The sequence below is a fragment of the Athene noctua genome, chromosome 18, assembly GCF_965140245.1.
Source record: "Athene noctua chromosome 18, bAthNoc1.hap1.1, whole genome shotgun sequence".
Classification (NCBI taxonomy): domain Eukaryota; kingdom Metazoa; phylum Chordata; class Aves; order Strigiformes; family Strigidae; genus Athene; species Athene noctua.
The window spans coordinates 10,209,612-10,237,269 of NC_134054.1; the positions used below are offsets into that span (position 1 = coordinate 10,209,612).

Sequence of the window (27,658 nt, forward strand, 5' to 3'; positions counted from 1 at the left end):
ATGATTACAAGGAATACAAGGCAGATTTAACCTTTTTATAGTCAGTATCTATACATCCATACAATTGACACTTTGCAGTCCACATTCTCACGGTGGTCCAGTTATTAGACATACGTTAATTTACTGATACAGTTTTGCACTATAAAGAAACCACATCAAATTATTTACATGAGTAAAAATAGAAAGAACAAAAGCTAATTATACCCCCTCTGTCATGGGCAATGTGTTTTCATAAGAATCTGCTCTGAGCACTAACCACGAAACAACCAAAGTTGTACACAAGGAGAACACTCGTGGGACTCTGAAGGACAGTACAGAGAGTAACACACAGGAATTGGTCTCACTGCTGCAAACTCACTGCCATTATCAGGTGATAATAAGGTGCTTAGTTATGTGTTTTCTAATTTGTCATTCCTAGTTTTGCAGAAATTTGTTGCTTTGGGACTCTGAGAACTGATTTTCCTCATATGCATTCTCAATTTTGTTAATTCAATGAAAACCATTTGCATTTGTTGTAGGCCATGGTCACACAAGAATGTTGTATTTCAAAGAATCTATTGATAATTGGAAACAAACTATGAATGGGTTCTGTATTCAACAGAATCCCCCAAAAGTGGTAATGGATAGAATCACTGCAGGTGTGGAATACAATGGTTTGCCCCAAACTAGGAATTTTCATTCCAAATAGGATTTCCTAAAACTACATTAAAACACTACAAATATACTGAACATTTTCGTTACAGGATAAGACATCTTGTCCAAGTCAGAAGAAAGAGAAGGCTCTTACAGACAATTTTTCCTAAGTGTTTCTCCCTTCCTCCAAGTGACTCTTCTGTATTTCCTGGAGAATCAACTTTTATTATTATAACATTTACAGTCCTCCAGTTCCCACCTCCTCTTGAGTCAGCTGCTGATACCTTCTAAGAAAATTTGAAAGTGTAGCCATTTCAGTTTGATAAAAAAATCAGGCAGTTCTTTTGTCTGCAGGCTGCAGCACAAGAAGCCACAGGTTAATATTACAGTCTTAATAGTCCAGTTTCTACTAGCAAAAACAAGGAAGAAAAAGGCAGCTAGCCATGTAATTTACACTGGTCCCTCAAAACAGTCCAAAAGACTCCAAACTACAATAGTGCTAGCTTGTTTTGGGTTTTTTTGAAATATTCACTAGGTCTGCATATATGTTAATCTGGTAAAGTTGTCAGAGGGATTTCAAAACAGATACTTATTCATGATGTGGAGTCACATAGATCAGAGTATGCAGTGAAGACTCACTCTTAGTAGAACGATAAACACTGCTGAAAAGCTTCATGAGTCACACTTAGAGAAAACTCCTACTTCAGATATCCTTATTCTTAATCCAGAAGTTGCATTCTCAGAAATCAGTATAACCTTAAAAACCCCTCACATTATAATTCTTCATTGTGTCTCTGAAAGGATTAGTCTTTCTTTTTGCACATACTGTCCTGAAAAAGTTACAGTGGGAAAAAAGCTGTTATCTTCAGTTTGGTGCTGAATTTATGCATGAACCTGAAAAAGTTATGAGAACCATAATTTAATATGAAAAGCAACCTTTCCTAGTCAGTCCTGTAAACTGTTATTTGTAATGCATTGCATCTAGTGAAAAATTAATAAGATGGAGAAAAAATGAACTAGCTCCAAGCCAGATTCTCAGCTGAGTTTAGCTTGCATTGATCCCCTAGAGAGCTATTTACATTACAGGTTCCCCAAAAGGCATGATCTGTATCCACGGTCTGCTATGCTATATTCTGACAGCCTCTGCAACAGATGAATCTTACAGCTGAAACACTCGGCAGATTGAGAAGGGAAAGCAGCATGGGGAGAGATTTTTGAAGTATGCAGAGCAACTCAGTGGCACTGTGGAAAAATAAAAAGAGGAGAGTGAAGCTCCATTGCTCCATTCCACAAAGCCCAGATGGAGACCTGTGCTGCTGGAACCTTCCCTCCGTCCCAGGTCAGAAAACCTCCTCAGCAGTACTGCCAGGTTCCCCCTGAAACTCAAATGGGTTAGGAAAAAAAACCCCACACATAAAACATTATCTTGTCCTTTCTGCCAAAAATGCTCTTTGTCAAAGGCCATTTGTAGCAAAGTGGGTGGATTTTGATAACATCAGAGCAGGATTTACAGGTTTTTGGCCACAGTACAATTATCCTTTGGGTAATTCTCCCCTTTGACTGTCTTTTCATCTTGCCCTCCCTGCCTGAGCTGCACTCATCCTTCCATCCTCCAACACTACTCTGCTTAGCTGCTCTCTTCCTAAGACATCACACAGTTAAAAAAACAAAATAGTGCCACTAAATCATTGTTTGCAACATCTACATCATCCACTGTGCTTGCGTGCTACATCCTCTTCTCCTAGACTAAATCAGCCTTGTCTGTTTAGGAGAGATCAGCTCCTTAATACTTCGATTTCTACAGTGCTGACAGAGCTGTATCCTTGTCAGTTCTTAGGCTCTAGCATAACACAGATAATGATCTATTGAGAAGACCATGGTCAAAACTCCAAAAGTCTGCATGAGATGATGACCCAAAGGGCTTTTAAGGATACCACCTGGCAATACCTATGTGCTCAGCACCCTTCTAGATCAGACTTAAACCAAGCCAGTTTAGCAAAACTCTTCATTCAACTGGAAACAAAGACAACTCACTGTCACAGTAGAGAGCAACCAAGAAGATTTAGTGCTTTGACTGGTAAGTCTAGCGACACTGCAAGGCTGCCCAGACAATCCAAGACTCATATGCACCACCCCAGCTGTATGTTTTAAGGCCTCAGTTTGTGAGTCTTCAATAAATCTGTCTTCAAAATTCTGGCAGCAAGTTATCTCACACCAGAGGTGTTATGAGTGAAGGAGCATAGCTTCAAAAAATTAATGAGTTGGGGTGTATTGTTATGCAACTCAAGAGCACGTTATGTACCTGGCATCCAGTGACACCTTGGAATGAGATGAAAGACATGTTTGCTCGCACACCAACCAACCACCACTCATTAAAGTGAGCTTCCTTCTGCCATCTCCTTCCCTTATGGCATGAGCAATTTTTACTTTTCTTGACATGACACAAAGTACTAAAAGTGAAATGATCTCTCCCGTTCTCTTTGCTGCTGACGCACAGCAATGGTTTATGTCAACAGCAGTTATTTGACAAGTTGCCCAAAGGTTTAAACCCACAGATACTGTATATACAAACTGAAGAGATGTATCCTTGCATCTTCAGTCACGCACACATCAGAAGAGGCAGTGGCACATGGTTAAGGAGATCAGCCCAATACTGGGACTCTCCACAAGGATTGGTGTACTCACTCAGACTCTGCTTTCACAAAGCCCCCCACAGCTGTGATACAGCAACTACTCAAACACATACAACTATTTATTTCCTCCAGCCAAGTTAGCTATTTCTCTTCAACGATCTGATGCAGAACAGAACAGCTCAGGAGTCTATCCCCACAGAGTAAACTACAGCTAATACAAATTCTCTCTTAACACATTTTTCCTCCTCTCTCCCCACTTAACCCTCTAGTAGGGAAGAAAAAAAAAAGAGTTTAAAGGTAAGGTTTGTTTTAGTCAAGGTTAGAGAGGAAAGACACTACTGTGCTGGGATGAATGACTTGGAATTGAACTCAATTATCCCCACTCCACCAGTCTCTGAGAAAGTTATTCCTGTCTCTGTGCCTCAGTTGCCAATCTGTAAAACAGAGCAAGATTTACTGTTTCTCACCTCTTGTCCACGTTGTCTATTAAGACTGTAATTCTTCAGAGTGAACTTTTATTTACATGATCTAAACCACCCCAAACTAACACGAAACCCCAAACAACTGTCCCCCATTTCTGGCCTCTTTTTTTTATAAAAATTAAGATCTTTTGAACAGGGCATTTCTACGCAGATACTGTCCAGATGCCGTTCACTCAGAGCCACTGAACATGATCCCAGGAAGATACAGCACTAACATCTGAGCAGTAAATTTCTGAAGAGGGAGTAAAGCTGCACTGCTGCTTTACTGCAACTACCAGCTCCCCCCAGCCTGTCTCGCTCCTTTGACTTCTGTTGCGGCAAAGAAGATGGGGAAAGATCACATCTCCACAATGAACATCACTCACAGAGACTGCAACAGGCAGGCTGAAGGTGACTGTTTTCTATGGATCTCTATTTCAGAGAAAGCTAGTGATTCAGAACCAGAAGCTATGGCAAATGCCATGCTACTGGGTTACCACCACAGCAATGCTCTGATCTCAGTATTTATTTTCATTGCAGAGACAGAGCACACATCTTTAAAAAACAAAAAGTTAATTTATAAGCAGTTTCAAAGCTACAGACAAATATCTCCAAAATGCTGCTTACCTTTGTCTGCAGCTTTGCCAGTGATCAGAAGACCAAGTTGGATAATACCATTAACAGGAATAATCAGAGGTTTAAGATCCAAGGATCTCAAGGTACTTTCACAGAAAATAATAAAATGGATGACATTCATAGAAGATAAGTGTCATTACTATAGCATATTTTACAGTGGGATAAAAATTAACCTAGGCTAAACTGAATTACCATTCCTGCAGCAAGCCAGAAATATAATGAAAATCTGATTCTCAATTGCCGGCACTGGCTGGGCTGGGCTGCTTCACCCGTCGTACAATTACTACAGAATCCTGCTCGTCTTCACTCCCGCAGAATCTGAGGAGAGCTGCTCAGAAGCAGAGTTCAGCGATAAACAGACAGGCATTTCTGGTGAAAATTCAAAATGACAACAAACAAAAAAATCCCCTTTGGCAGAAGAGATATTTTCATTTGGAAATGCTGCCAGTGTATCTAATGGGAGTTGTAGCCTGGGCCCGTGAAAGCTGACAATCTGCTACTGAATGGCTGCATTATTACTCTCCACAGTTTTTACTTTCCTAACCAGACAGGACCAGAGTCTTTGGAAATGGGAAACAGTATGAAAATAGGCATACTGGGGAGCCCAGTCCCAGAGAAAGTAACATGAAATGCTTTGGAAGCAATTTTACATTTCCTAAAGGAAACACACTCCATTTCTGAAAGAAATATTCCAGATCTCTGAAATGAGGATTTCTTTTTAAAAAACAGACAAAACTTTTGGCAGAAAGCACATTTTTTCACCCCTAAAAAAGATGATGATTGCAACATAGTATAACTTTATTTCCCTGAAATTTCTGTTTCAGCCAACGTTACTTCTGCGCGTTTAAACTGATGCTTGGGAACAAAAATGGAAGCTCCTTAAAAAGCCATCATTTTTATGTAAAATATGAGGATAACATAGTCCAATATTCTTCTGGTGAACTCTATCAATTTTTTCTCCCTCAGCCCTTCCAGTACCCTGGATCCTTTTGCCTGTTGTGTCCACGTCCTGCACTCTGCTTCATATCTAAACTAAACCCTAGGCACAATGACAGCACAATGAAGCCTTGATCAAGCACTCTGAGCTCTACTGTAAATACATCAGATAGGATGAGATCTTCCCATTTGCCCTCTATAAGCTCTGGATCAAGTCCAGAACAAAGAGAAGTTTATTAATGCACACACATTCCTACAGGCCTTTGAGCTCTTTGGCAAAAACTGCTTTAAACAGGCCCCTGTAGAGACTGAATGAGCAGTATTCAAATATTTACATTGAACAAGAGAGTTAATTACACTTCAAGACATTAGTAAGATTCACTTTGCTGCAACCTCAGCAACATACTACAGCAAACCAGCAACATAAACCATTTTCCGCAATCTGAGGCGGGCAGCTTTCCATCTGGGTTTCAGCTAAGGCAGGAATGTTTCTGTCTACAATAGAACCTCACTAATCAGCACTTCACTAATCCACACGTTTTATTAACTTCGCCAAAAAACTCACAGCCTCTCCCTGCCCCTCAGCAAAGATTTAATAGCAGAGACCTCAAGCAAGGTCTTTCATTACCAAAACACATTTTTTAGGCAAATGTTACGTGCATTTGAGTCAGACATTACAAAGCAGTTTGATAAATAATTTGAGCAAAACTAGAGTTGTCAAAGACTGAGCCAAATCTTATGCATATCTGGAGAAGAAAACCCAAGACAACTTGAAGCTGAATCTACCAAAGAACATTTTATCAAAAAACACTTAATCCTTAGTATCTCTCAGGATTTGGCCCTTTGTGAACAAGATAACACACACAAATGAAATTTACTTCCTTCTAAATTAACGCTACATTTGCCCACTTACTTACTGGCTCACAAATTCAGTTAACTTTCAAAGAAGTCTCCCTTCAGTCACTTTTGACACTTCATTCTTCCTTTCACAGGGTAGTCTGTATCCTTTAAATGTAAGCCAGCAGAAAAAGCAAAGCCAACAAAAACGTTTAAATATACTCTGGAGGGAAAAGCTCTGTCCATCCCAGTGTCTTAGCTCTGCGCTTAGCAAATGTTTGTACCTCTCTGTCCTAACGGTTAGCGCTTAAAGACTGCTGCTACAGCAGCTCCGTTTTTCAAGCCTACCAAATATTACCCACATGCCATCCTTACAAATGAAACTAAATGACAGAACACCGTTCATTATCCTTCCACTTCCAAACATATTTTTAAACAAGTGAGAAGATAACCAAATTTACTAACTTGCTGGGTTTTTTCTTCCTCATCAATTATGCTTGCTATTGATATAGAATATGAATAATACAATCTATAAATTATGTACATGCATTTATAAAGGAACATAAGGGAAATTCATATACAGAAAACCAATACATTGGATGGCATTTATATTGATCCATTTCTACATTTTTGTATGAAATATTTAACACCACATAGAAAGGAATGCCATTTAAATTCTACAAATGTTATTTCATTACATCTATTGTTTTTTGACTTTTTGGTTGCAATTTCTGTTAAGATTCAAGCAATTAATTTTAGAAGCATGAAGTAGTACACGCAAAGAGCATAGTTTCCATTATTTTCATAATTATGGAATAATTATTATAAAAGCTACCTTCATCTGTAAGGAACTGACCAAAAAAAAATCCACCAACAAACTAACTCAGAACTTAAGAAGCTTGTATCTTGTATTATGATGTTTGGAAGTGGAGTGAGAAATTAATTGGGTTTACTTTATATATTTTGAGCAGTGTTTTGCTAGATTTCTTCACAGGCTTTAGTTAAGACCCTTACGAGCAATAATGCACTATTGCTCCTCCATCTGCAATGACTAGCACACAAGACAGAAGAAAGTGAATGACTCCAGCCATCAATAATTTCTGAGACTGTGTCTTTTCAGGTCCTCAGCTTGAACTGGAAAGCCATACATACTGAAAGCTGTACATTCAGCTAAATAACTTGTGAATGTCTCTTTTCCAGTGCATAGGCATTCAAAACCCCAGGATTTACATGTTTGCACGGGGTCTCAGCAAACTGCCCAAGCACTGAATTCGCACAAAGTCAACAGGCAGAATGAAAGAATATGCAAAAAGCAGCTTATTCTCCCACGTAAATTAAACAAACCAATGGATTAGAGGCCTGATTTGTCCAAAATACAGTTGGGCACCCCTTTAAAAATTCACCTGTTCATGAGATTTTGTTCCCCAGGCAATGCTCCAGCTGCCCTTGCAGGTGCTCGGAGGGACTGTGAGCACCTGAATCCCCAGGGATCCTGCCAAGTCCACTCAGCCTATGATGAGATTCCAATCTCACCAAACCCACCTCTCCCCCAACGTTCCTGGCGTATAATATAGCGCAAGCATTCAAAAGTTCTCTCTGGAGTGCCAGATCACAGTTTCAGGCAAAGATATGATATAGACCCCATGTATTCTCCTTGAGGGCCAAGGAAAAAAAGAAGGGAAGCCTCAGCAAACAGAGTACACAGAGGAGGGGAGGAAGCTGCGGTCTCACATGGTCAGTTCAAAAGCTACAGACATCCCTGCTTCATATAACATCCTCTGTACTGCCACAGCCCAGAAGAGCACAGAATCTGGGCACTTTTACACAAGCTCATTTAGAGAGCACATCTTTCAACTAGCATCTGGTGGTCAGAGTAGATGCAGGCAGATACAGATAGAGAATGGGCCATCAGCTTGACAATCCCCGTTTGGCTCTGGGGTCTTCAAAATCTTATTTCCTCAGTCTATCAGAGTTTAGATGGATAAATCAAAGCATGGAGCTCTCAGTCCTGGCAGCACTCCTAGTTGCAGATGCATTGTGCTGGATTTACAGCAAATAGTGCCACAAGCCTCAGCAATATAATAGTTTATGTCTGTGAATGATCTAACTCAGTTTATTACACAGATCTTGACATTTTAAATTAAATTACACTCTTAAAGAAGCATACAAGAAACCCCAATAAACCACAACTTCAAGTGAGACCACTAAAAGTAATCCTTGTACCAAACAGTAACACTCTTGTTTGACTGCATGTTCACTCACTATCATCATTTATTCTCCAAGTACAGATTTCTGTTCAATCCCTAAGATTAGGTCAGTAGGTCAAAATTGGAAAATACCATGTTGCATCTGGAGAGCTGAATGCTGCTTCTGTCCTTGAGAGTTAAAGTAACGTTGTGATGTTCAGACTTTCTAATCCAATATTCCCCTTTGCCTCTATTTGAACGACGCTGGAAAGACAGGCTCTGTGCATCACTAGTGGCAAGACCCATACACCCACTTGTATGTCATTCTCAGCTTCTCACTAATGTTTACTGGGGGATATTTTAATTTATTCAGATAGATGCCCTGAAAAACACCCACCTCACCAGAACAGACATGATACTGAGGCAGGCTTTGACTTTGCACATCTTTATCAGTTACCTCCAAAGCTTGTGTTGTCTTAGTTTTGGAAAACTACTCTGCTTGTTGCCTCTTCTTTTGAACTGTATTTAATAATAACATACATTTTGACCTTCTATAGCATATGCTGCCCACGAGTAAAAAAAAAAAATCAGGTCACACAAAACTCTTCTGCATGAGATGGAGATTTTGTCAAGATTCCAGCGAAGGAGTCCAAAGAAATTAAAAGTTGCATCACATCCATGCAGCTTTGTGTGCCATAAAGAGGAACTGAAGAGAGACCAACTAGTTCTTCTGCTTTAAACTTAATCCCAAGTATCCCTTTTAAGAAGACAAACGTTCTCCCCTCACAGGCAGACGAGGAACAGAGGGCGCTTGAGAGCAATTCTTCTCAGGCTTTGAAGCGGCAATAAATCCCTTCCTAAAGGGTTTGCTTAAATGACTTCTGAGTTCAGGTCATCTGATCTACCCTGACATGTGGGCTCCTCTTCACTTCCTCCTTGCTGGGTTAAACTCTGCTTTGCATTCTTGCATCTACACTAGCACAAACGTACCTCACTAGCTAAACTCTCCCTTTCTTAACAAGCACAGAAACTTTCAACAGGCCAGTCTAAAATCAATGAACGAGGGAATCCTCCCATGATCTGCTGAAATCACAAGGGTTAATGTTAAATTGTAACCTTAGCTGAGCATGAGGGACAGATGTGACAAAGCCTTCTCTCCTAAGACAACCTGCTTTGCATTCAACAGACTAGCAGAAACATAGCCTGCACAGTTATACATCTGGAAATCCATCTCTGGCATGACTATTTCAATCAGCTTCAGTACATGTGGTATGAGGCATATGGCAGAGAGACTTTCTCTATCAAAGCAGCATCTAGCAGACCAGTATAAATGATAACAAGGAGAAGATTAAAACAAAAATATATGTACTGATTATTTATTGCTTGAAACAGTCAACCCATGGATCTGAGAAACTTTCAAGCTCCATTTTCCTTCTGAAAAGCTGATACAACCATTTCTCCCACTTTATGGATTACACCCCATTTGTTCTCACTACTCCAAATTACAGCATAAGATTTCAGTTAAACTTAGGCAGAGGCAGGATGCCAACGCCATATTCTGTGTGCCGCCAAACATGCTGTAAACACACAAACACCCACCTGTAAACACGCACAGGATTTATATAAATATACATACACACAGAAATTCACTTTATAAACAGAGGCAGGCCACACCTCAATCTTCCAGTCTGCACAGAGATCCAACTCCTACACCACTGGGAATTTCTAGATATGTTCAAACTTGAAGTCAATCCTGGGTGTGCTTTGACCTCTGAATTTTTGGGCCTAAGACAGATCTGAACTTGCACAGAAAGTTTTCACAGATATCTCCTCAATCTCTAAATCAGACCTTATATTTGAAAGAACCGATTTATTGGTAGTAGCCAGCAAAAGAATTACTGCACTTAATGTAAACATAAATTAACAGCCATTGGAACAAAATTGGATGGTATTTGTTATTTTTATAAAGGAATTTAATAATACCAAAAATCAGGAGATACCTAGCACAGCTAATAAAATCAGCCTGAGGAGACATTATAAAATTCATTAGGTCTTTGTCTCCACCTACTGTATGGAGGAATAATACTCATAACTCCTTGAAGGATACAGATATTTAATACATTTTTCATTTAAAAAACCCAACATCTATTTCATATAGATCAGAGTACTTCAACCTTTGCCAACTGTTACACCAGCAAGTCTAACATTGAGAGACATCCACAATGTCTTCTTTTACTTAGAATATAAGAGATCATTAGCCCATAATTATTGCAAAGTGGCAACTGTTATGGTTTTATGGTACATTTTTCCTTTGAAAGACAAGAAACTGCCGAAAATAACTTCTGTAAGCGTAGGGGGTTATTTGGAAACTTCCTGAACAGGAATTAAAATTAAAAGCCTTCATAATATTTACTTCAATTTTTTTTAATGACCAACAATTATATTTCAAAAAAACCCTGCAGGATTGCAGTCTAAACCTGCATAGGCCTGTGAACACTCTCAGGTGTAAAGGCAAAAGGAATTAAATAAAACAGTCTTAATTAAAACTCTCAATCTGTCAAAATCTAGAAGAGATCACAGAGAGTCTGATCTATGGTTGCTCTATACTTTGCACATCTTAATTTGACAAAACAAAAAGCAGGTTATGAACTTTTTCTAAAGATAGCTCTTTCCTGCTATTTTAGCACTCATCCGACCAGTTTCTTTCTTTCCTACCTGTCACTAAATTTCTGTGCAATCAGAAGCTAAAATAAAGCTTTTCATTGCTATGGAATTGGGAGAACTGGTGCCAGACTCTGCTTGAACAGAAACTGGGGAAGCCCCAGGAGTCCATTAAAAACTTGATTGAAATTGTCAGGCTGATGGCAGAGAAACAGCCAACCTGCACAGCAAGGGGGAACAGATGCACCCCAGGCAATTTGATGTTTTTATTTATTCAAACCACATGTTGTTTCCAATCCTCAGAATGTGTTCAGGCAGCAGATTCAAAAGTGCCAGAAAATTGAACCTTGAAACACAGTTGTATTGGTGAACAAGCTCTTTCAGAAATATGCCCTGGATGTACCCAAGCATGTACTTGTAAAGGTGCATACAGGAATGATTTTGTTTTCACAAAGAACTGTCTTGACTGCATGTTGTGGATCTGTGAGGGCTTTCAGGTATTTTGAAAACTGTAGGATTTAAATAACCAGTTCCCTGTTTATTTAATATGAAAGAGAGGATATGGATACTGTGGCAATTTCAAAATTTAATCCTTTTCTTCTCTGTGTACAAAATCATATGGATTTTTCCTACTCCAACTCGAGAGCATGCAAAGTGGATAAAGGTTCTTACAGAGTAGATGGACCTAAGGATCTCAAAGGCTTAAAAGAAACATCTTCCATTCAACTCCTCATAAACCTCAGGAAGTACAGTAAACATCTATATATTTCATCTGAAATAAACAAGCAGAAGATTTTATATGCATATCCAAGCTGCAACAAAAGTTGCAGTCAGTATTACTTCATCACTTGTTTTTCATCTTCACTTAAGGAAGCATTCAGGCACTTCTAGAGCCCACAATCAACGATTAATTTGGCCACAAGCAGTACACTAGAGACCCACACCCTCCTCCCTGGAGGCAGCAGGCTGAAAGGCATCACTGCAACCCCCTCCACCTGGGCCAGTCTAGCCCACGCCAGGCAGGAGGGCGAGGAAGGGAATGGGGAACCGTGTCACCAGGAATGCCATGGCTTGGCCAGAGCTGCACACTCACAGCTAACAACCGAATGCTTTCATGTATCCTGTCAGATTGTTTTTCTGAAGGACAAAGCTTTACAGCTCTAAAGCAAACAGACTTAATTCAGCAAATGCTTTCCCTCCATTCGTTATTTGCACAGACACAAATGTACATGTTAAAAATAATTATAAGCCAGAAGCAGAAGCTCCACATTGGATAAAAAAGGTTTGATAATATGAAGAAAATGTATGGCCCAAGAGAGCCACCTTTGCATAATAAACCTGAAGGACACGATGGGAAACACCTAACACACACTTTTTTATGTTCAGTCAAGCACTTGATCTTTGACCTTTGCTGGGCAGATGTGCTGTTGGTACAGGCCAGATGCCAGGATGACAGAGCAAAATCCTTTGGTTTTATTTCCTCTGCTTCACTCTGAATTGTTTGTAGAACCTTGTTAATATTATCATTTACTGAGCTCAGTGAGGTAAGCTGCATAGGAATTGTCTAACAGGATCGCACCACAGGGCTTATGTCCATCCTTACATGTTACAGTATCAGATGATATTTTCCAATGGACTCACAGACTCATGAATGTTCAGCAGCAATTGGCCATGATGACAATGGTGGCAGCACCTGCAACTTCAGAGGAAATGAGCCCTAATGGAACAATAATGGCATATCTTGACCATAAAAGTCATGCTTCATTAATCTTTTCATTTACTAGTCAAGGTGTACTTTATAGCAGAAATATTCAGAGGTACAAGACCAGTTTCAAGAACAAGTGGGCATAAGCCACTCATATAAACACAAACGTGTGACTACACATTCTCTTAACAGCACTCACAAGAGACCCACAGCCGTATTTGTTAGCGTTTTGCCCACATTCAGTGGGCCCCTGAGTCATACTTGTCCTCCCTGCCAAGGGATGGTCACCTCTGCCCTACAGTACAGAACTGAAGAATATGATTTAAATGAGATTTAATTCAAAGATCCTGTGAAATAAAAGCATATGTTTTGGGAACAGCTATATTTCCAGCTTTTCCGATTCTTCGTGGCAACAAGTTCCACCAACTAATGCATGCAAATTAAAAGCACTTTTGAAAGTTCTATTTGATTATACTGAAAGAATGGGAAAAAAGGATTCTTCTTTGAAATGAAATGCACTGCAGACCTGGAACTAAGGAAGGTTTGCTAACCATAGCAACATTGTAATTTTCATTATAAATTTTAATAGATATTTAATTTGGCAAATAACAGACTGGCATTCAAGCCATTTTTTTTTTTTCCAGAGGGCCTATGCTTTTCAATACATGAAGCTATTCATGTGCACTAGCAGTGGCCTCTGAAGCACTTCACAACAGAGCTACCTTCCAAATACAATTTTCATATCAGCCTTGACAAAGAAAATTTGCTAAGTGGTTTCTACTTCTGCTGTTATTGTCCTTGACAACTTTTTTTAAATCAAGTGAAGTGTTTGCAAATGTTCTTTTTTTTAGAAGACAGAGCAGGCAATGTTCTGTAGTGACTAACTCATAGGTTGTTAAGAGTAGCTGAAATACTTTGTCTTCCAAATCCTGTTCAGTATCCAAGTTATTTTAAAAGTATGTAGCTGTATGGATAGAAGATTAATGAATAAAGCTGGCACTGAGCTATGGTAGAATGTTACATCAGAATGAAATCCACCTGCAAAAGGCTTTCTAAAAATCACTGCTGAAGAGAAGACTGCTAAGCAAGAAAAAACATGCTATTTATCGCTAGTGAATTTGATGAAGCGCTTTAATAGTAGAGTAAGTTTCCATGCCTAGGAATAAACTGCATTCCTCTGTGGTACACTCTGGACTGTAAAAAGCTTGAAAACTGGCAACTATTTCACAAATCCAGAACTTTCTCAAGATAATTATGACAACTCTTAAACATAACAGACTCTTCACTGAAAAACACATCTCTATCAGATCTTAAGTGTGTAATGATTTAAAAACCCACAGTCAAAAATATCAGCAGTGAAAATACAAAGTCAGGAGGAATTTGGGGTCTGTCACATTACCACAGTTCTAGTCTATCAGTGTATGCCAACACTGTCATGATTCATAGGATTTTGTGCTAGAGTACTAGTTTTCTAGTAGAGTACTAGGACATGTACCCTGCTTCTGGGGGGAGACCATGAAGATGAGAGATCTGGTACACACGTATGTCATGTCCTCTCATTCAGTACGGCCTCTATGGACCACCTGAAGGACAAATTAGATCACATGCAGTCTTGTGCAACAGAAGAAAAATGATACCATTCATTTAACAGTGGTGCATATACCATATTTTGCCACATAATATCAGAGAGAGACCTGTAAAATTAGACAATCACTATAGTATCAGTTTTGTGATAGTAAACAGGCAACAAAAAGGATGAGACAATACGTAGAAAAAAAAAAATCACAAAATAAGAATCTGTAATCAGTAGCATTAAAACACAGTCAATGAAAGTGTTCACAAAAACAGCAATTAGTCTAATTAAATCATTCCTACAGCATCCGATGGCAAAGCACATTGGTATACCTATCATTTTACCAAAGCAACAAGAAGATAGTTAAAACTACCAGGCTGTTAAAATAAATTAACCCTCAATGTCATCCTAGATGTAATGGCAGAATCAATATAAAAGGAATGCTAAATCTTCAAACATACTTGTTTTTTTAAAGCAAAGAATCTATCTAGCCACAAGTACGTATTCCTAGATTGCAATCCCCATTAAGAAAAGCAATGAGATCCCTTGGGTAGAAATTTGGAATAGCCAAGAATAAAGAAACTTCCTTGTTATTATTAGAACATGAAGGATATTTGATAAGACATGGAGAAAACAGCTGTTGCCTACATCATTAAAATAGCATTGAACGGTCAAACAGAACCTGCATGGATTAATCATGGGAAGAAGTGCTAAAAATAAATATCCCTCTCACAACAGTGTCATGTCTAAGGTAACACAGCAAGTACAGCAAAAAAGGATACAAGGCACTCTAGAGAAGGAAAAGCTCACAGCTCAATTAAGTGAGGCTTTAATTAAAGAGGAAGTATTCAAGTCAACTTGAAGCATGCCACAATTGTAAAAATGAGAACAGTAACTGCACACTCTCTGTGTTCTCCCATATTTACATTTCAGCCTCCAGCCACTGTTGATAAAATTCTCAAGTTGTTACCCAAGGTGGATGCTGCCATAATAGAGAACATATTTCTTTTCTTTAGCTAGCACCCATTGCTGGGTCTTTGTCCAGGTAGCAACAAAAACTACATTTAACCCCAGGCAGAACCAGCCATGAGGTACAAAAGACAGACAAAAAAGGAAAAGAATCTTTCCAAAATGGAAAATTCAAGCAGAAAGTGAAACACAAACTAGAGAAGCCCTGAAACCAGAAAAATCCTGTTGCCAAGCCTTGAGGACTGAATGGTGGTGGAAGCTAGCATTAAAGACTTAGTTATATCCAGTACCAAGGTAAATTGAATAACTTAACCAAACTTGACAGGTGTGCAGCAGAAGAGGTTGTTTCCACAGTCCCTGGAGTCTCCATGGAACGGTTAAGTCCATTCGTAGGATAGTGAAGGCAGCCCTTTTGTTTACAGGGAGGCAGGATCACAAAGGCTGGCTGTTACCAATTTTCCCAGACTGGGGAAACTGGTAATACCCAGCATTGTGATCCTGCCTCCCTGTAAACAAAAGGGCTACCTTCAGTGCCCTACTAAAACAGCCTCGCTGCTACATGCTAGCAAAACGTCCCCATCTACCCCCTTTTCAGATGGAACCTAATTAAAAGTAAATGACAATAATGTAACCTGTAAGTGACAGAGACATGGCTGATTTCAGAAGTCAATACATCCTTTAACCAGAGTTACACACTGTGGAGGGCTGGAAGGTGCCTTGTGCAGCCAGCATACCTGAGAAGGGCTTCCCCCCTGCTGTCAGTGTTAGGTGCTGGTTTTAGGTAGTCACTCTTTTGCACAACAGAAACCCTGCTGCACTTAATGGGACAGATGATGAAAATCCCCGTTCTTTGCTCTGAGAATTTACCTCTGTACATAATTAGAAGCACCATCATTACAGTTAGCTTTCAAAATTGCAGGCAGGAACCAGACACACAAAGTATTCCTATAGGGCTACAATGCACTTTATAGATCACATAAAGTCTGTCCTTAAACCAAATCCCAGATCTGTCTGAAAAACAGTTTGCCCACTTACCTCCAGAAGACCAAACTAAATCTAGTCCACCTATTAACACAAGTGCAGATAATAGAACTAAATGTAGCTCTTATCTAGTAGACAGGCACCCTCTGCCTGAGAACCATTTATCTGAGTGGCTTTATCTAGAATGTCTGACCAATCCCACCGAAAAGACCAGACTTCTAGCAAACTACAAGCTGCAGAATTAAGAGGCCAAATCAAACAAATCAAGTATGAATGATGCAGAAAACCTAAAACTAAACAAAATGGAAGGTAAAAGGTGTTTCAGGCCAGGAAAATAATGGCCTGTATGAAGAATATGGAACTGAAGGTACTAATAAACCTACACTGAGAGCAAGGTGTGCCCAGTATTCTAGCAAATCCAGTAGTGACAGCACACAAGAAAATGATGATGGCTTCTGAATCAGCACTGTGGCAATTTACAGGCTCCACCTTGTGCATTCATTTCAGATTACTCCTTGTCCCGCTTCAGTTTGTGATATAGTGAGCTAGCCACAACTGAAACAAAACTTGTGAACTTCCCTTATATGTTCTTCTCCTGTATAAAAGAGAATGCAGCAAGTAAGGCTGCTGAACAAGACCTGGTCCCCCACATGGACTATCAGGCTTGCATACAGGGACAAAGGCTTGTTGCAGCAGACCAACACTCCAGGTACTTGGGTGCACATCTCATGTGTTTATACTTAATTATTAAACCTGTATTTATAGCTTTGTTTTGTCTGTGAAATAAGAGCTTAAAAGATGTGTTAAACAAATATGGAAGAAACATTTCTTCTGCCACAAGAACTCCTCGGCTGTATCTTGGAGAAGAGAGGGTTAGGCTACATGACCAAAGTGATCCCTATCTATGACATGTACACATTAAAAGTTTAAAATAGCAGCTATATTAATTTTCCCCCTCCACCCTTCCCCTTTTCCCTAGGGGAGCTTTAAGAGGGGTTCTGAATTGCAATGCAGTATCAGATTTTTTTTATATGAGACCCAGTATATTTTGGTAAAATGAAGTAAATACAGCAACTGGAGCCACAGAAATTTCTCTGGCTTCAAGCAGAAGAATCTAACAGCCCTTCACAGCATAGAATCTAGACATTGCTAGTTACCCTCCTCTACAGATCTTTTATTTTCACAGAAGATGCTATTTTGGAGCAGATATGGTTCCTGAGTTTTCTAATATTGTCCACTTAAGGGTATATCAAATCAATACCAAACATGTCTCTCCTGACAAAGGGTGTTTTTGGAGCTACTCAGTCCAGTCCCCAACTCCATGCAGAGAATCCACCCGAGTCACCACCAGCTCAGTATTCACTCATGCCAAATCCCTCAGTATGAATTGGCTCCAACTGGCATTGGCTTTCAGTGGCTGCCTACCCAGACTAGAAATTAATTCAGATGTAGTGTTGAACAAGGTTCTAATCTTTCACCACTTCCCTTTAAAGTTACTAAAACAACCCCTAATATATTATTCTGATTTGTTGCCCATGCTCCTGTTGGAAGTATCAGCTGCACCTCTGACTTGGCTATTCCAATTCTACTACACTACTGTCACCAACACTGTGAAGACCTGTTCAGCTAAAATACTTTTTCTTACTATCTGGAACCTCAGTTACATAAAAGGAGGTTGTACTCTCTGTTGTGGAGTATAGGTCCTGTTTAATCACACTGTCACACCTATTTACTTCCCCCGAAGCATTTAAGCATGTAACACAGGAGACAGTTACGCAATTCCCAGCCAGCTGTAGCCAGCCAGTGCTATATTATAATACTGCACATTTACTCACAAACCTGTAAAGTGTCTGGACAAAGATTACAGATTAAATGATATTACTTTATCTGTGATCAAACAATTAAAAAACCAACAACATATTTTCTAGTATGTGTTAAGTAACTGAAGGAACTCCTCAGTGAAAATGTGAAAGCTCTGGGATAGTCCCCAAGGTAGCTATAGAAATACTAAAGAACTTGTTTAACGTTGGAACAACATTCCACAATATCTACAGATTAAAAATGCAAAGCAGCACAATGAGAACTCGGCATTCTCTGGTACTCCAGATCTGAGAGAAGACGTGTTGCTCAACATAAATTTTACTAAGGACCAATAGATCAAAAAGGACTGAGCAGAATTAACTGGTATTTCCTTTTGAGGGAAATAAAATGACAAACTGAGACCTCAGGCTCATAAAAAAAAATACACACAATTTATGTATACAGCTCAGGCTTAAATTCCTGCATCACACAATGAAATGCAGAAGCTTCAGGCAGATCAGAAAAGATGTGATTCAAATAATTCAGGCCAGAGTCAAGACTTGCTGAATTATAAGAAATTAACTCTCCTAGGATGATTTTGGCTACATGTCCTGAAATTAGCTATTGTCAATTTGGAAAAAAAACAACAACAAAACAACCTGCAAAGAAACAAATATAGATACTGAGCCACATTAATGTTTTTTGTTCTGTGAAGGTCAACAGAGTTGCGATAAATGTAAAAAAAGGCCATTATATTAAAAACTAAAATCCACAGCAATAATGGAACACTGAACATGAGCTTTAGCTCAGGGATGACACAGGCGTTGCATAGGGGGACATACAGGGACAGAGCTTCTGCTTGGGTGGTGAGTTGCAACAGTTTACACCAGCTGAGGATCTATGCCAAATGCTTAAAGGAAGCCTTTTCCATCACTAAAACCAATTACTAGGGTTGTGTGCCTCCCAGCTTTTTTTAGTAGGTTGTAGTCAGGTGTTTTAGTAGGTTACAGTCAAGTTATAGTAGGTAACTTCCAAGCTAGGAAGCTATGCCATGAGTAGCTGCTACTCCCAGAACAAACAACTCCACCACACATTTATCCTCTAATACTCAAGCCTCTGATGTCTATGTTTGCAATACAGAACCACAAGGGTAAGTATCACAAGTTCCTTCCCCATGCCTACAGAGACTTACCCACTAGCTTCACAAAATGACCTTTGTTACAGTGGGGTTTACACTGGTGTCCTTGGAAGCAGCAGATGGTCAGGATGGGCTGCTGCCATCAGCATTTTTCCTTTAGTCTGTCAAATTATTTCCACAGTCTCCTCAACAGCGGAGGCATTTTCTCCGTGTAAGAGCAAAAGCATGCTAGTTAAAAGATGGGACAAAACAACAAGTCAAGCGGTGGTGTCTTTAAAAGACACTAAAATGGGTGGATTTTATGGTTATACAAGAGCAAGAAACCACTATCTCAATCTGAATTAAGTGCTGTACCTTATCAACAGGAAATATGAACACATTTCCTTCAATTATTTCCTCTTGCAAATCATTCCCTGTAGATCTCAAAGGAAACAACAGATGCACCCAAAACAAGTTTTCATTTCTTTGCTGGCCTTTTCAAAGAAAATGAAAAACAAGACAAAACCCAGAGTTTTGAACACATTATTTAGACAAAATTTCTTGCTCGGAGAGTTTGAAGTTCTTTACAAACAGGTTGGTATCTTTATCTGTACCTGCAAAATGGGGAAATGAGAAGAAAAGCAACACAACTCTGGAACTGTACCCAGGTCTTCTGAGCCACCCTATTATGCCATACTACTGAGGCTTACCCACAATACAAACCCAGCAAACATATTATCCTGCAGTAGAGCCTTCTGTCCTTTGAATATCTTATACAGTAGGTACAGAAGGGGGAAATCTTGTTAGAGATGTGCATTTAACTGAGAAATCTTTGACACTTCTGATAAATTTTCCAACTGATCTATGTACTGCCAATGTGTTTCTCGTACACATAAAATATTTACGATTTTGGTGCTGTAATGGGACTCTATTCCCTCCAATAATCTGAGCAGGCTGAAGAGTTGGCGCTCTTGGCTTGAATTGCTGTCTCATGTGGTACCTTATGTTGTTTTTAATTGCAACATGTTCTTGCCTAGAATGACATGCTTGTATCACCACAAAACAGGCTCAGTGCAAGATTCACAATGGAATCTTAAACACTCTGTAGTGTAGAAACATTGGAATCCATGAGCTTGGTTTCAAATCCTTCCAGGGAGATGCTTTCTGAGAAGTCTGCATCTGGTTTTCTAATCCCACTGAAGTCTGAGAGCATTCAGATCAAGCTTTACATTAAGCCCCTTCCCTAACAAGCAGGGCCAAGACAAACGAAGTTCTATTTGCCAACACATCCCTAGAGAGCACAATGCATCTCATCTCTGCTGTAAAATCTTCATGCCATTTTTTCCAAAGCTGGTGGGTGTTCGGTCAGTTTTAACCTTAAAGGGAAACTGAAATCTTTTCAGTTTACAGTGATTTAAAATACAAGCAGTTTGGCAAGGCAGCCATTCAAGACAATTTCTCCTCAAATAACAAGACAGTCAAGATAGACGAGGCTGATTGCAATTAAAGGTACAGGCTGAAAAACCAAACGATTTATAGAATGTATAGAAAATGGCTTGAAGACTTTGGTACTGATGTTTTTTTGGAAACATACAGGTAGAAATTCATCCTAAATGATGTTATAAAGACTTCTTGGTTATCCTACACAGAATTCTGTTAGTTTCATCTTTATTAAATACGGTGGGACATCTCCCACAAGCATAGTAAAAAAATATATTAAGCCCAAAGTCAAATGATGTTCTTTTCTCAGCCATGGGAGAAATTTTTCAGTCTAGTAAGTATAACTTCAGAGTGAAATAAAAAAAAAAAAGAGAATCTAATCAGGGCCATGAATCAGTCTCACTGGGGAACAACAGGGCTATGCAGAACACAGATCTAAATTGCTATCAACGTTAGAAAACCAGCCCGGGGATCTGACACTTGCTGATTAAACTTAGTGCCAGATGAAAATACGCTAAACAGGGTAGACAATTTTTTGCTGCCCTCTGCAGGGTAGTGTCGAGCATTGCCATCTACAACTGAAGCCTGGGAAGCAATAGGCTCACAAAATAATATGTGCTTTTTCAGAACTTTTACAATTTACTGGTGTATTGTTATTTCAACAGTAATATGTACTCAATGTATATTTATTAATATTGTGTTTATAACTGCAAGTCAACAATTTTCCTCCCATTTGTAAGTCAGTTATAGTTATGCTCAGAGTTTCATCCCGCTTTTCTCAGAGAAAGAAGCCATTATACACTCAAACCTGATGAAGTGGGTATTTCCATTCCACAGAGACAAGTGCATGTTCTATCTAATGCAGGAGACCCAAAGAGCTGCACTCTGATACACAGCAGCCCACAGAACAAAAAACCACACCCAACGTCTCAGCACAGCGAGGCCTTTCTTCTTGTGCAGGGAGGGAAGTCTGTTAGACCGTGCTTTCTGCTGTATGTATGTGTTCTGAAGGCATGCCAAAATAAGTTTTGACGGAAATACTAATCCCTAGATCACTCCATCATATAGGTATAAAGAAAAGGCCATCTTTCTTGCATCCTCAACACCAGGCTTCCACTCTACTTGGATTACTTGCTAGGTAGTAAGATGCAGGTGCCAGAAGAAAAGACTCTTCCAAGCTCTTGTCTTCCTCTCCTCTCAAGAAGAAGATTAAACAAATATCACAGTGTCATTCACTTCCTCCTTCCAAACTAATAAGTAAATTATTTCAGTCTCATACATTGGATAATATAAAAAGAAAAATCTCCCCGTGGTAAATGTTAACTCCTCATGTGAGAATAAACAGACATGGGTGCTGTGCTCCAGTATCAGTCAGTGTCAAAACACAAAGCCAACAAAAAATTCTTGAAAGATAAGTGATTAATGAATATGAGCATTAGTCAGAGATTATTGTTACTCAAGTAACAGCCATTCAATCCACTTACATACTTCATTTGAGAACATTTCCTTTAACTCCAAAGCAAAGGCAAGCAGGATATGGTTCTAGCTCTAGCTATTCTCTTAAATACTTTATGGAGTTATTTTGTGTTCCCATCTCCTCATTTGCCATAACACAAACAACAACAAAACAAATATATCAGCAGCATGAGGAACCTTAATCCACTACTGTTTGAAGGACACTGAGATTATTCGCTGCAAGACACTACATAAAAGTAGGTATTTTCTTCATTATTACACCTCTGATGTCACATGAGAATGTTATGAAGACAACTGTGAGACTGAAGGATAATATGCCCATATACAGGAGGGTGTAAGGTGGAGAAACCTTTGCTGGGAGGCAGTCTGAAGCACCCAGCCTTCCTGCTGGATCCAGCAGGCCCTACTGGATGTCCACATGCGTATTTGCAAAATGTCTATCCATAATTCCTTTATAGTGAAACACGTAAAAGAAAAACAAACCAGCTCATTCTGTATGTCATGACTAATTTTGTTAACACCAGTATTAAATACAGAATCTCAAACTGCAACATAGAAATACAACAGAGAAGTGGAAGGAGGAAGAGTTTTTAAAGCTGTCCAAACCAATTTGACAGCATCAAATGAAAGAAAACTAAGTTACACAGACACACAGGGATCAGCATGTCAAAACTGGCAAAGCTTGGCAAACAAGCTGAAGCTTAGAAATTAAATACTGCCTTTCAAGCAATTATTAGCAACAACATAGATCTATGTAATACAAACAGAAAGTCCAGAAATGCCTTGACTCCTTACAGCTAGCACCTGCAATCTTGTTTCCAGAGGTCAAGCATGGTCAATTTATAAACAGCTCAGAAGCAGTCTAAGTAAAACTTCAGAGATGGTGTAGCATTTCTGGCCTTATACAGAACTGCAAGCAAGCCAAAGGACTTGATATGACTCAACTGGCGAAGAACATAATCCAACTCAGAAGCCAAACTTAGTTCTGACCAGGGTCAACCTCATTCATCAGCATCATCAAACTGGCCAGCCTCGGTCATTCTAACTGGTGGTGTAAAAGAAAGGCAAGCTGCATGGTGACAGTCTGGGTTGTAAAACGAATCCTCTTGCCAAGAGTATGAGGCCAAAAGATTATTTTCCTGAAAGCTTCCACAGTAGAGATCACCAGGATCTAAAGAAGATCAAAGAAAAGATTTAAACCATGGGAGATACTTAGAAAACCAATGGTATGATGTAGCATATTACTTTGCAATTAACTATTTCAATTTGATCTGTCAGCACTCATTAATCAGACCTACAAACAAAGCAAACAGAAAGCTGAGTTTGGTGATGTCTTCACTTTAATGAAGGTCCTTGTCACAGAAACAAAGCAGTTTTCCAAAAAGCTTAATGATTCAGAACACCTGGATTCAGAACACCTGACACTAGCTCTTACGCTGCATGCAGTTCTACATTTTCTCCAGGCATAAGAGGTTCATGAAACCATTACTTTTCTCTTTCTTCCCCTTCCCACTGCTTCCATAATCACATCGCAGTTAGGAACCCTCCAAACCCTCTAAGAACTAGGTCACTGGACAGAATGGAAGGGTGGGGTCCTGTAAAAGCCAGCTCTGAACAACATTTCCACTAAGCTAGAATTAAGCCTGTTATTTAACCAACCTAGCACAAAAATAGGGCAAAGTCCTTTAACAGAAGCAAAAGATTTCTAGCCAGCAGACACTGAAAGGACTGAGCAAATGAAAAGCCCAGAGTATGGGGCAGCAGAGGACCAACACAGTATATCCATGTCAGCCTTCCAGTAGCACTAACAAGCCAAAGCAAACCTTTTAAATGATTTTTTTAAAAGTCATAAAACAACCAAACAAGCACATTTTTTATTTGTGGTGGTTAACAACTCAGACATTTTTACTCAGTATCCTTCACAAGCACCTAAATCCCACAACCACAGCTTCCTTAGTTTGTAAGGATCTGAAGAACATAAGCTACAGGTAGAGATGAGTTAGTTAAATAAAGGAAGAGAACTTGTGACAGTTCCAATTTAAAAAAAAAAAAAAAAATAAATCCATAAATTTGAGCCAATAAGAGATTAAAAGTAAAGCCCAGGAAGGAAAAGAGGAAAACATGTGAAAAGGAAACTGTCTTTCTCTCATTACCCAAGTGTGAAAAACCACTACTGTATTTGTATTTTAAAATCAGAATGATTTTATAGGAAGTCTGCAAAAACTTTCCCACTTCCTTCCATTATCAAACAATGGAACTTGACTACAACATCCTTTTATGGAATTAAAATAAACAGATAACTGATATTTCCTAAGCAAAGAAAGGAGTGTTTGTATTAATTACAAAAGATACACATTAAGAAGAAAATGGAAATGGTACTATTCTGCATCAACAAGTCACAGCAGGTTATCAGCCACTGCTGGCTGAACTCCATCCACTTGTTCTGTCCTACCATACAGCCTGGCAAATGGAAGGATGAGACTCTGAGTTCAACATGAGTCACTGTGAAACAGGTTACAAACTGGAGGATGAACACTACTCTAAAGATGTAGATGAAACTGCTTCTATCCATCGCAACCTTTGCAATGGGACTGATCACATGTCACTTAAGAGAATCAAGGTTCAAAAAACCAAATCAACAAACCTACCACTAAAATAACCCCCAAAACCAAACAACCAAAAAACCTCTACAGCAAAAGCAACAGCAAACCATACTCTGAGACTAATCACTTGTACTGCTCCCCTCTGAGGAACTCCATGCTCTAGAGGAACATTACAGTGTACAGTCTGGAACAATTTTCTTGAAGGAAAGGAAGAACTGCGTTTATACAAAAAAGTTACATTCCTGCACTCCATGTACCTTTCTCTTCTGCTTCGGAATAACAAAGATACACTGGTCAGACCTAGATTCTCCAGAGAAGCTCAATACACATTCTCGTTACCATTCCACTCCCCAAGAATTCAATTGCTCAAGAGTTTCATGTGAACTTGACAACACTGGCTTTAAATCCTATATTTGACAACAAAATTATGCATTACAAATCCGTAAGGTCCACAACAACACTGCTTCCCAAAGTAGGACATGGAGTAATTTAAAACACATTCTCCTGCAAAGCACCTACCTCCAATCACATACTAACCAAAACTCAAATGAAGCACAAGTAAATTTGTACTCACCATAAGGATTACATTCAGAGTCCCCCAGTTCTTCATCCCAGTCCTCCACCTCGTACACAGAAGCTGTCTGCAGCTCTGGAAAAGTTACAGCCTCAGGCATACTGGAATCTTCACCACCCAAGTCTTCCAGATCAGGATATAGGTCAACAGGAGAGCCACTGACATTTTCATTTTGAGAGACACCAGAGAATTCACTTTCTTCAGACTCACTATCAAGAACATTTGGAATATTCTTCAGCAACCATTCTAAAAACAACAGAAAGAGCCAACAGAGATATTTAGGAATTAAAAAGGAACAATTAAATGCTTAGCATGCAATAATTCAGCCAGGTATATAAGTGTGCTTTGTGACTACTAAACCTGTTATAATATATGCAATTCCTTACACATGTAGCATCACTACAGTGCTGTTTCAGATGGTTGGGAACATCAAACATAGGCTTGCATCACAACTCTAGCCCAAGTCAGGATTTTCCACAGACTCTTGTTGGAAAATAACTCTTTATAACAGGGCATAGGACCCAGCAGTCTTGTTTCATCACATTCACCTGTTGGCATTTATAAATAATGGGTCTGTTGAAAAATCACAGCTCTAAGTTTTAAAAAAATTTTTTTTCATAGTATTGATTAATTACTCTTGCACCTAGGCATACACAAATATTTACACAGAAATCATTCAGTGCACTAACTGAAGAGGCATTTCCCATGCATCCCCAAAGAGTTTGAAGTGTATTTCCTCAAGCAGAGTGTGTCAATACTCTGTGTGTGCTCTGTTTTGCCCTAATGTTTTAGACTTACCTTTTCTGGGCTTCCAGGTCATAGTTTCTCTCTTATTAGGAAGCTGTTCCTCCTCAAAGCTTGTGGGCTCTATGGCAGCTGCCATCACCTACAAGACAAGTTTTGAAGAATCCAATAGCACCTTTCATCAATTCCTCCAATGAGGCTCACTAAACTTCTACTGCATTTAAGTGTTTCTGAGCCATTGAGCCTGACCTGTTTGTTTGTTCCCTTATTGAATCAGAGACTTTAAAACAAACAGGCTTTCATTTCGGAAAGCAAACCTGCCGAGGGACAGCTCATCCTGCTGCTGCCATCAGTCAGCCCAGGCAGCAGCAACCACGGAGCAGCCAGTCTCCTCACTCATGGCCATAATCCTGCTGCCACCCTGAGTTCTGGGAACGGGTCCCAAAATTGACCCAAAATGTGTCAGTCTGGGAGCAGCAACTGACTGGGAAAGCCAGAGAGGTAACGAAAGCCCAAGGCGTGGAATGAGTACAAGCACCAAAGACTATGAGCCAGCCACCTTGTAGGAGCCGACGTGCCAAGGAGACAGGAGAGGGCCAGAGCCCGCGGCAGCCCTCGGGAGCTGGAGGGAAATGGCGGACGCGCAGCTGGGGCGCAGAAGGTAACACCTCAACTGGTCTAGACGGTCCGCAGAGGAGAGCAAAGTAAAGGTGAGTTATCCCCACCACTGCCACTACAACGAGGACGGATTCGCTGAAGGACAGCCTCTGCCCGGGGCGGCGGGTGCGGGAAGCCGCGCTCCCAGCTGCTCGCAGAGCGGCGGCCGGGCCTGCTGGCGGGAGGGGCCTGGCGGGGGTCGCGGCCGGCGAGCAGGGGCAGAGCGCCCCATACTTGGGGCAAGCCCTCAGGGGCGGGCCCCGCCGCCTCCGCTGCCCGCCCGGGGAAGCGAGCCCGCCCGAGCCCCGCGCACCGCCCGCACCTGCCGAGGCGGCGGTGCCGCCAGCCGCGCCATGCCGGCCGGCGCTGAGGGCGCCGCCGCGAGGAGACGCTGGTCCGGCCGCCCCCGGCCGCCTTCCCGGGGCCGCTCGGCCCCGAGGGCACCGGCAGGCTCCGAGGAAGGGCGGCCGCCGGACGGGCTGGTTGTGCCTCGGAGCTCGGTACGACACGGGTCGTGAAAGCGGCTGGAAAGGAGGCGCCCGCATGGCGAGCGGCAGCGTCTCTCCCTTCGGCCTCGGTGCGAGCTCCCGCGTCCCTCCCAACGTGCCAGACCCCCGCCGTCTCTACTTTTTGAACGCCTAACTTCATCAGTTGCTACTGAAAACTGTGTCTAGTGAGAAAGAGTAACAGTCTGACACGAGGGCAGAAACAAGCAGTTAAAACAACTGGGGAAAAAAGGTGGAGAAATACAGACAAGAGAGTAAGAAAACACATTTGCACTCAAAGTTGTAAATAAAATATCAATACCTCTCCAGGCTCCGCAGCTTTTTAATCTTGCCAAAAGATAACCATCTCCTTCAGAGCTTGTGCTAGAAGCATGCTCAGAGAAAGCATTAGGAGATGGGAAGCACCTGTGCCAAACAGACCAGGGGGGGCTCCAGAAACAGGTGCTGCAGGCAGAGTGGCAAAATTCTGCGATGAACCAGGACAGGTAAAGAAAAAGGGCCCACTTCAAAGTGGTGGTCGTGAGCTTTGC

The 27,658-nt window shown here is 40.4% G+C and overlaps 1 protein-coding gene across 1 annotated transcript; it reads right to left on the reverse strand.

Moving 5' to 3' along the window:
* Positions 1-23,045: 23,045 nt before the first annotated feature.
* Positions 23,046-27,029, reverse strand: LOC141967945 (coordinator of PRMT5 and differentiation stimulator-like). The gene is made up of 4 exons (XM_074922221.1): positions 26,945-27,029; positions 26,020-26,107; positions 25,222-25,467; positions 23,046-23,215 (listed from the first exon to the last, which is right to left on the reverse strand). Exons 1-4 carry the CDS (start codon positions 26,975-26,977, stop codon positions 23,046-23,048), a joined length of 537 nt encoding a protein of 178 aa, XP_074778322.1. The 5' UTR covers positions 26,978-27,029.
* Positions 27,030-27,658: the final 629 nt, after the last annotated feature.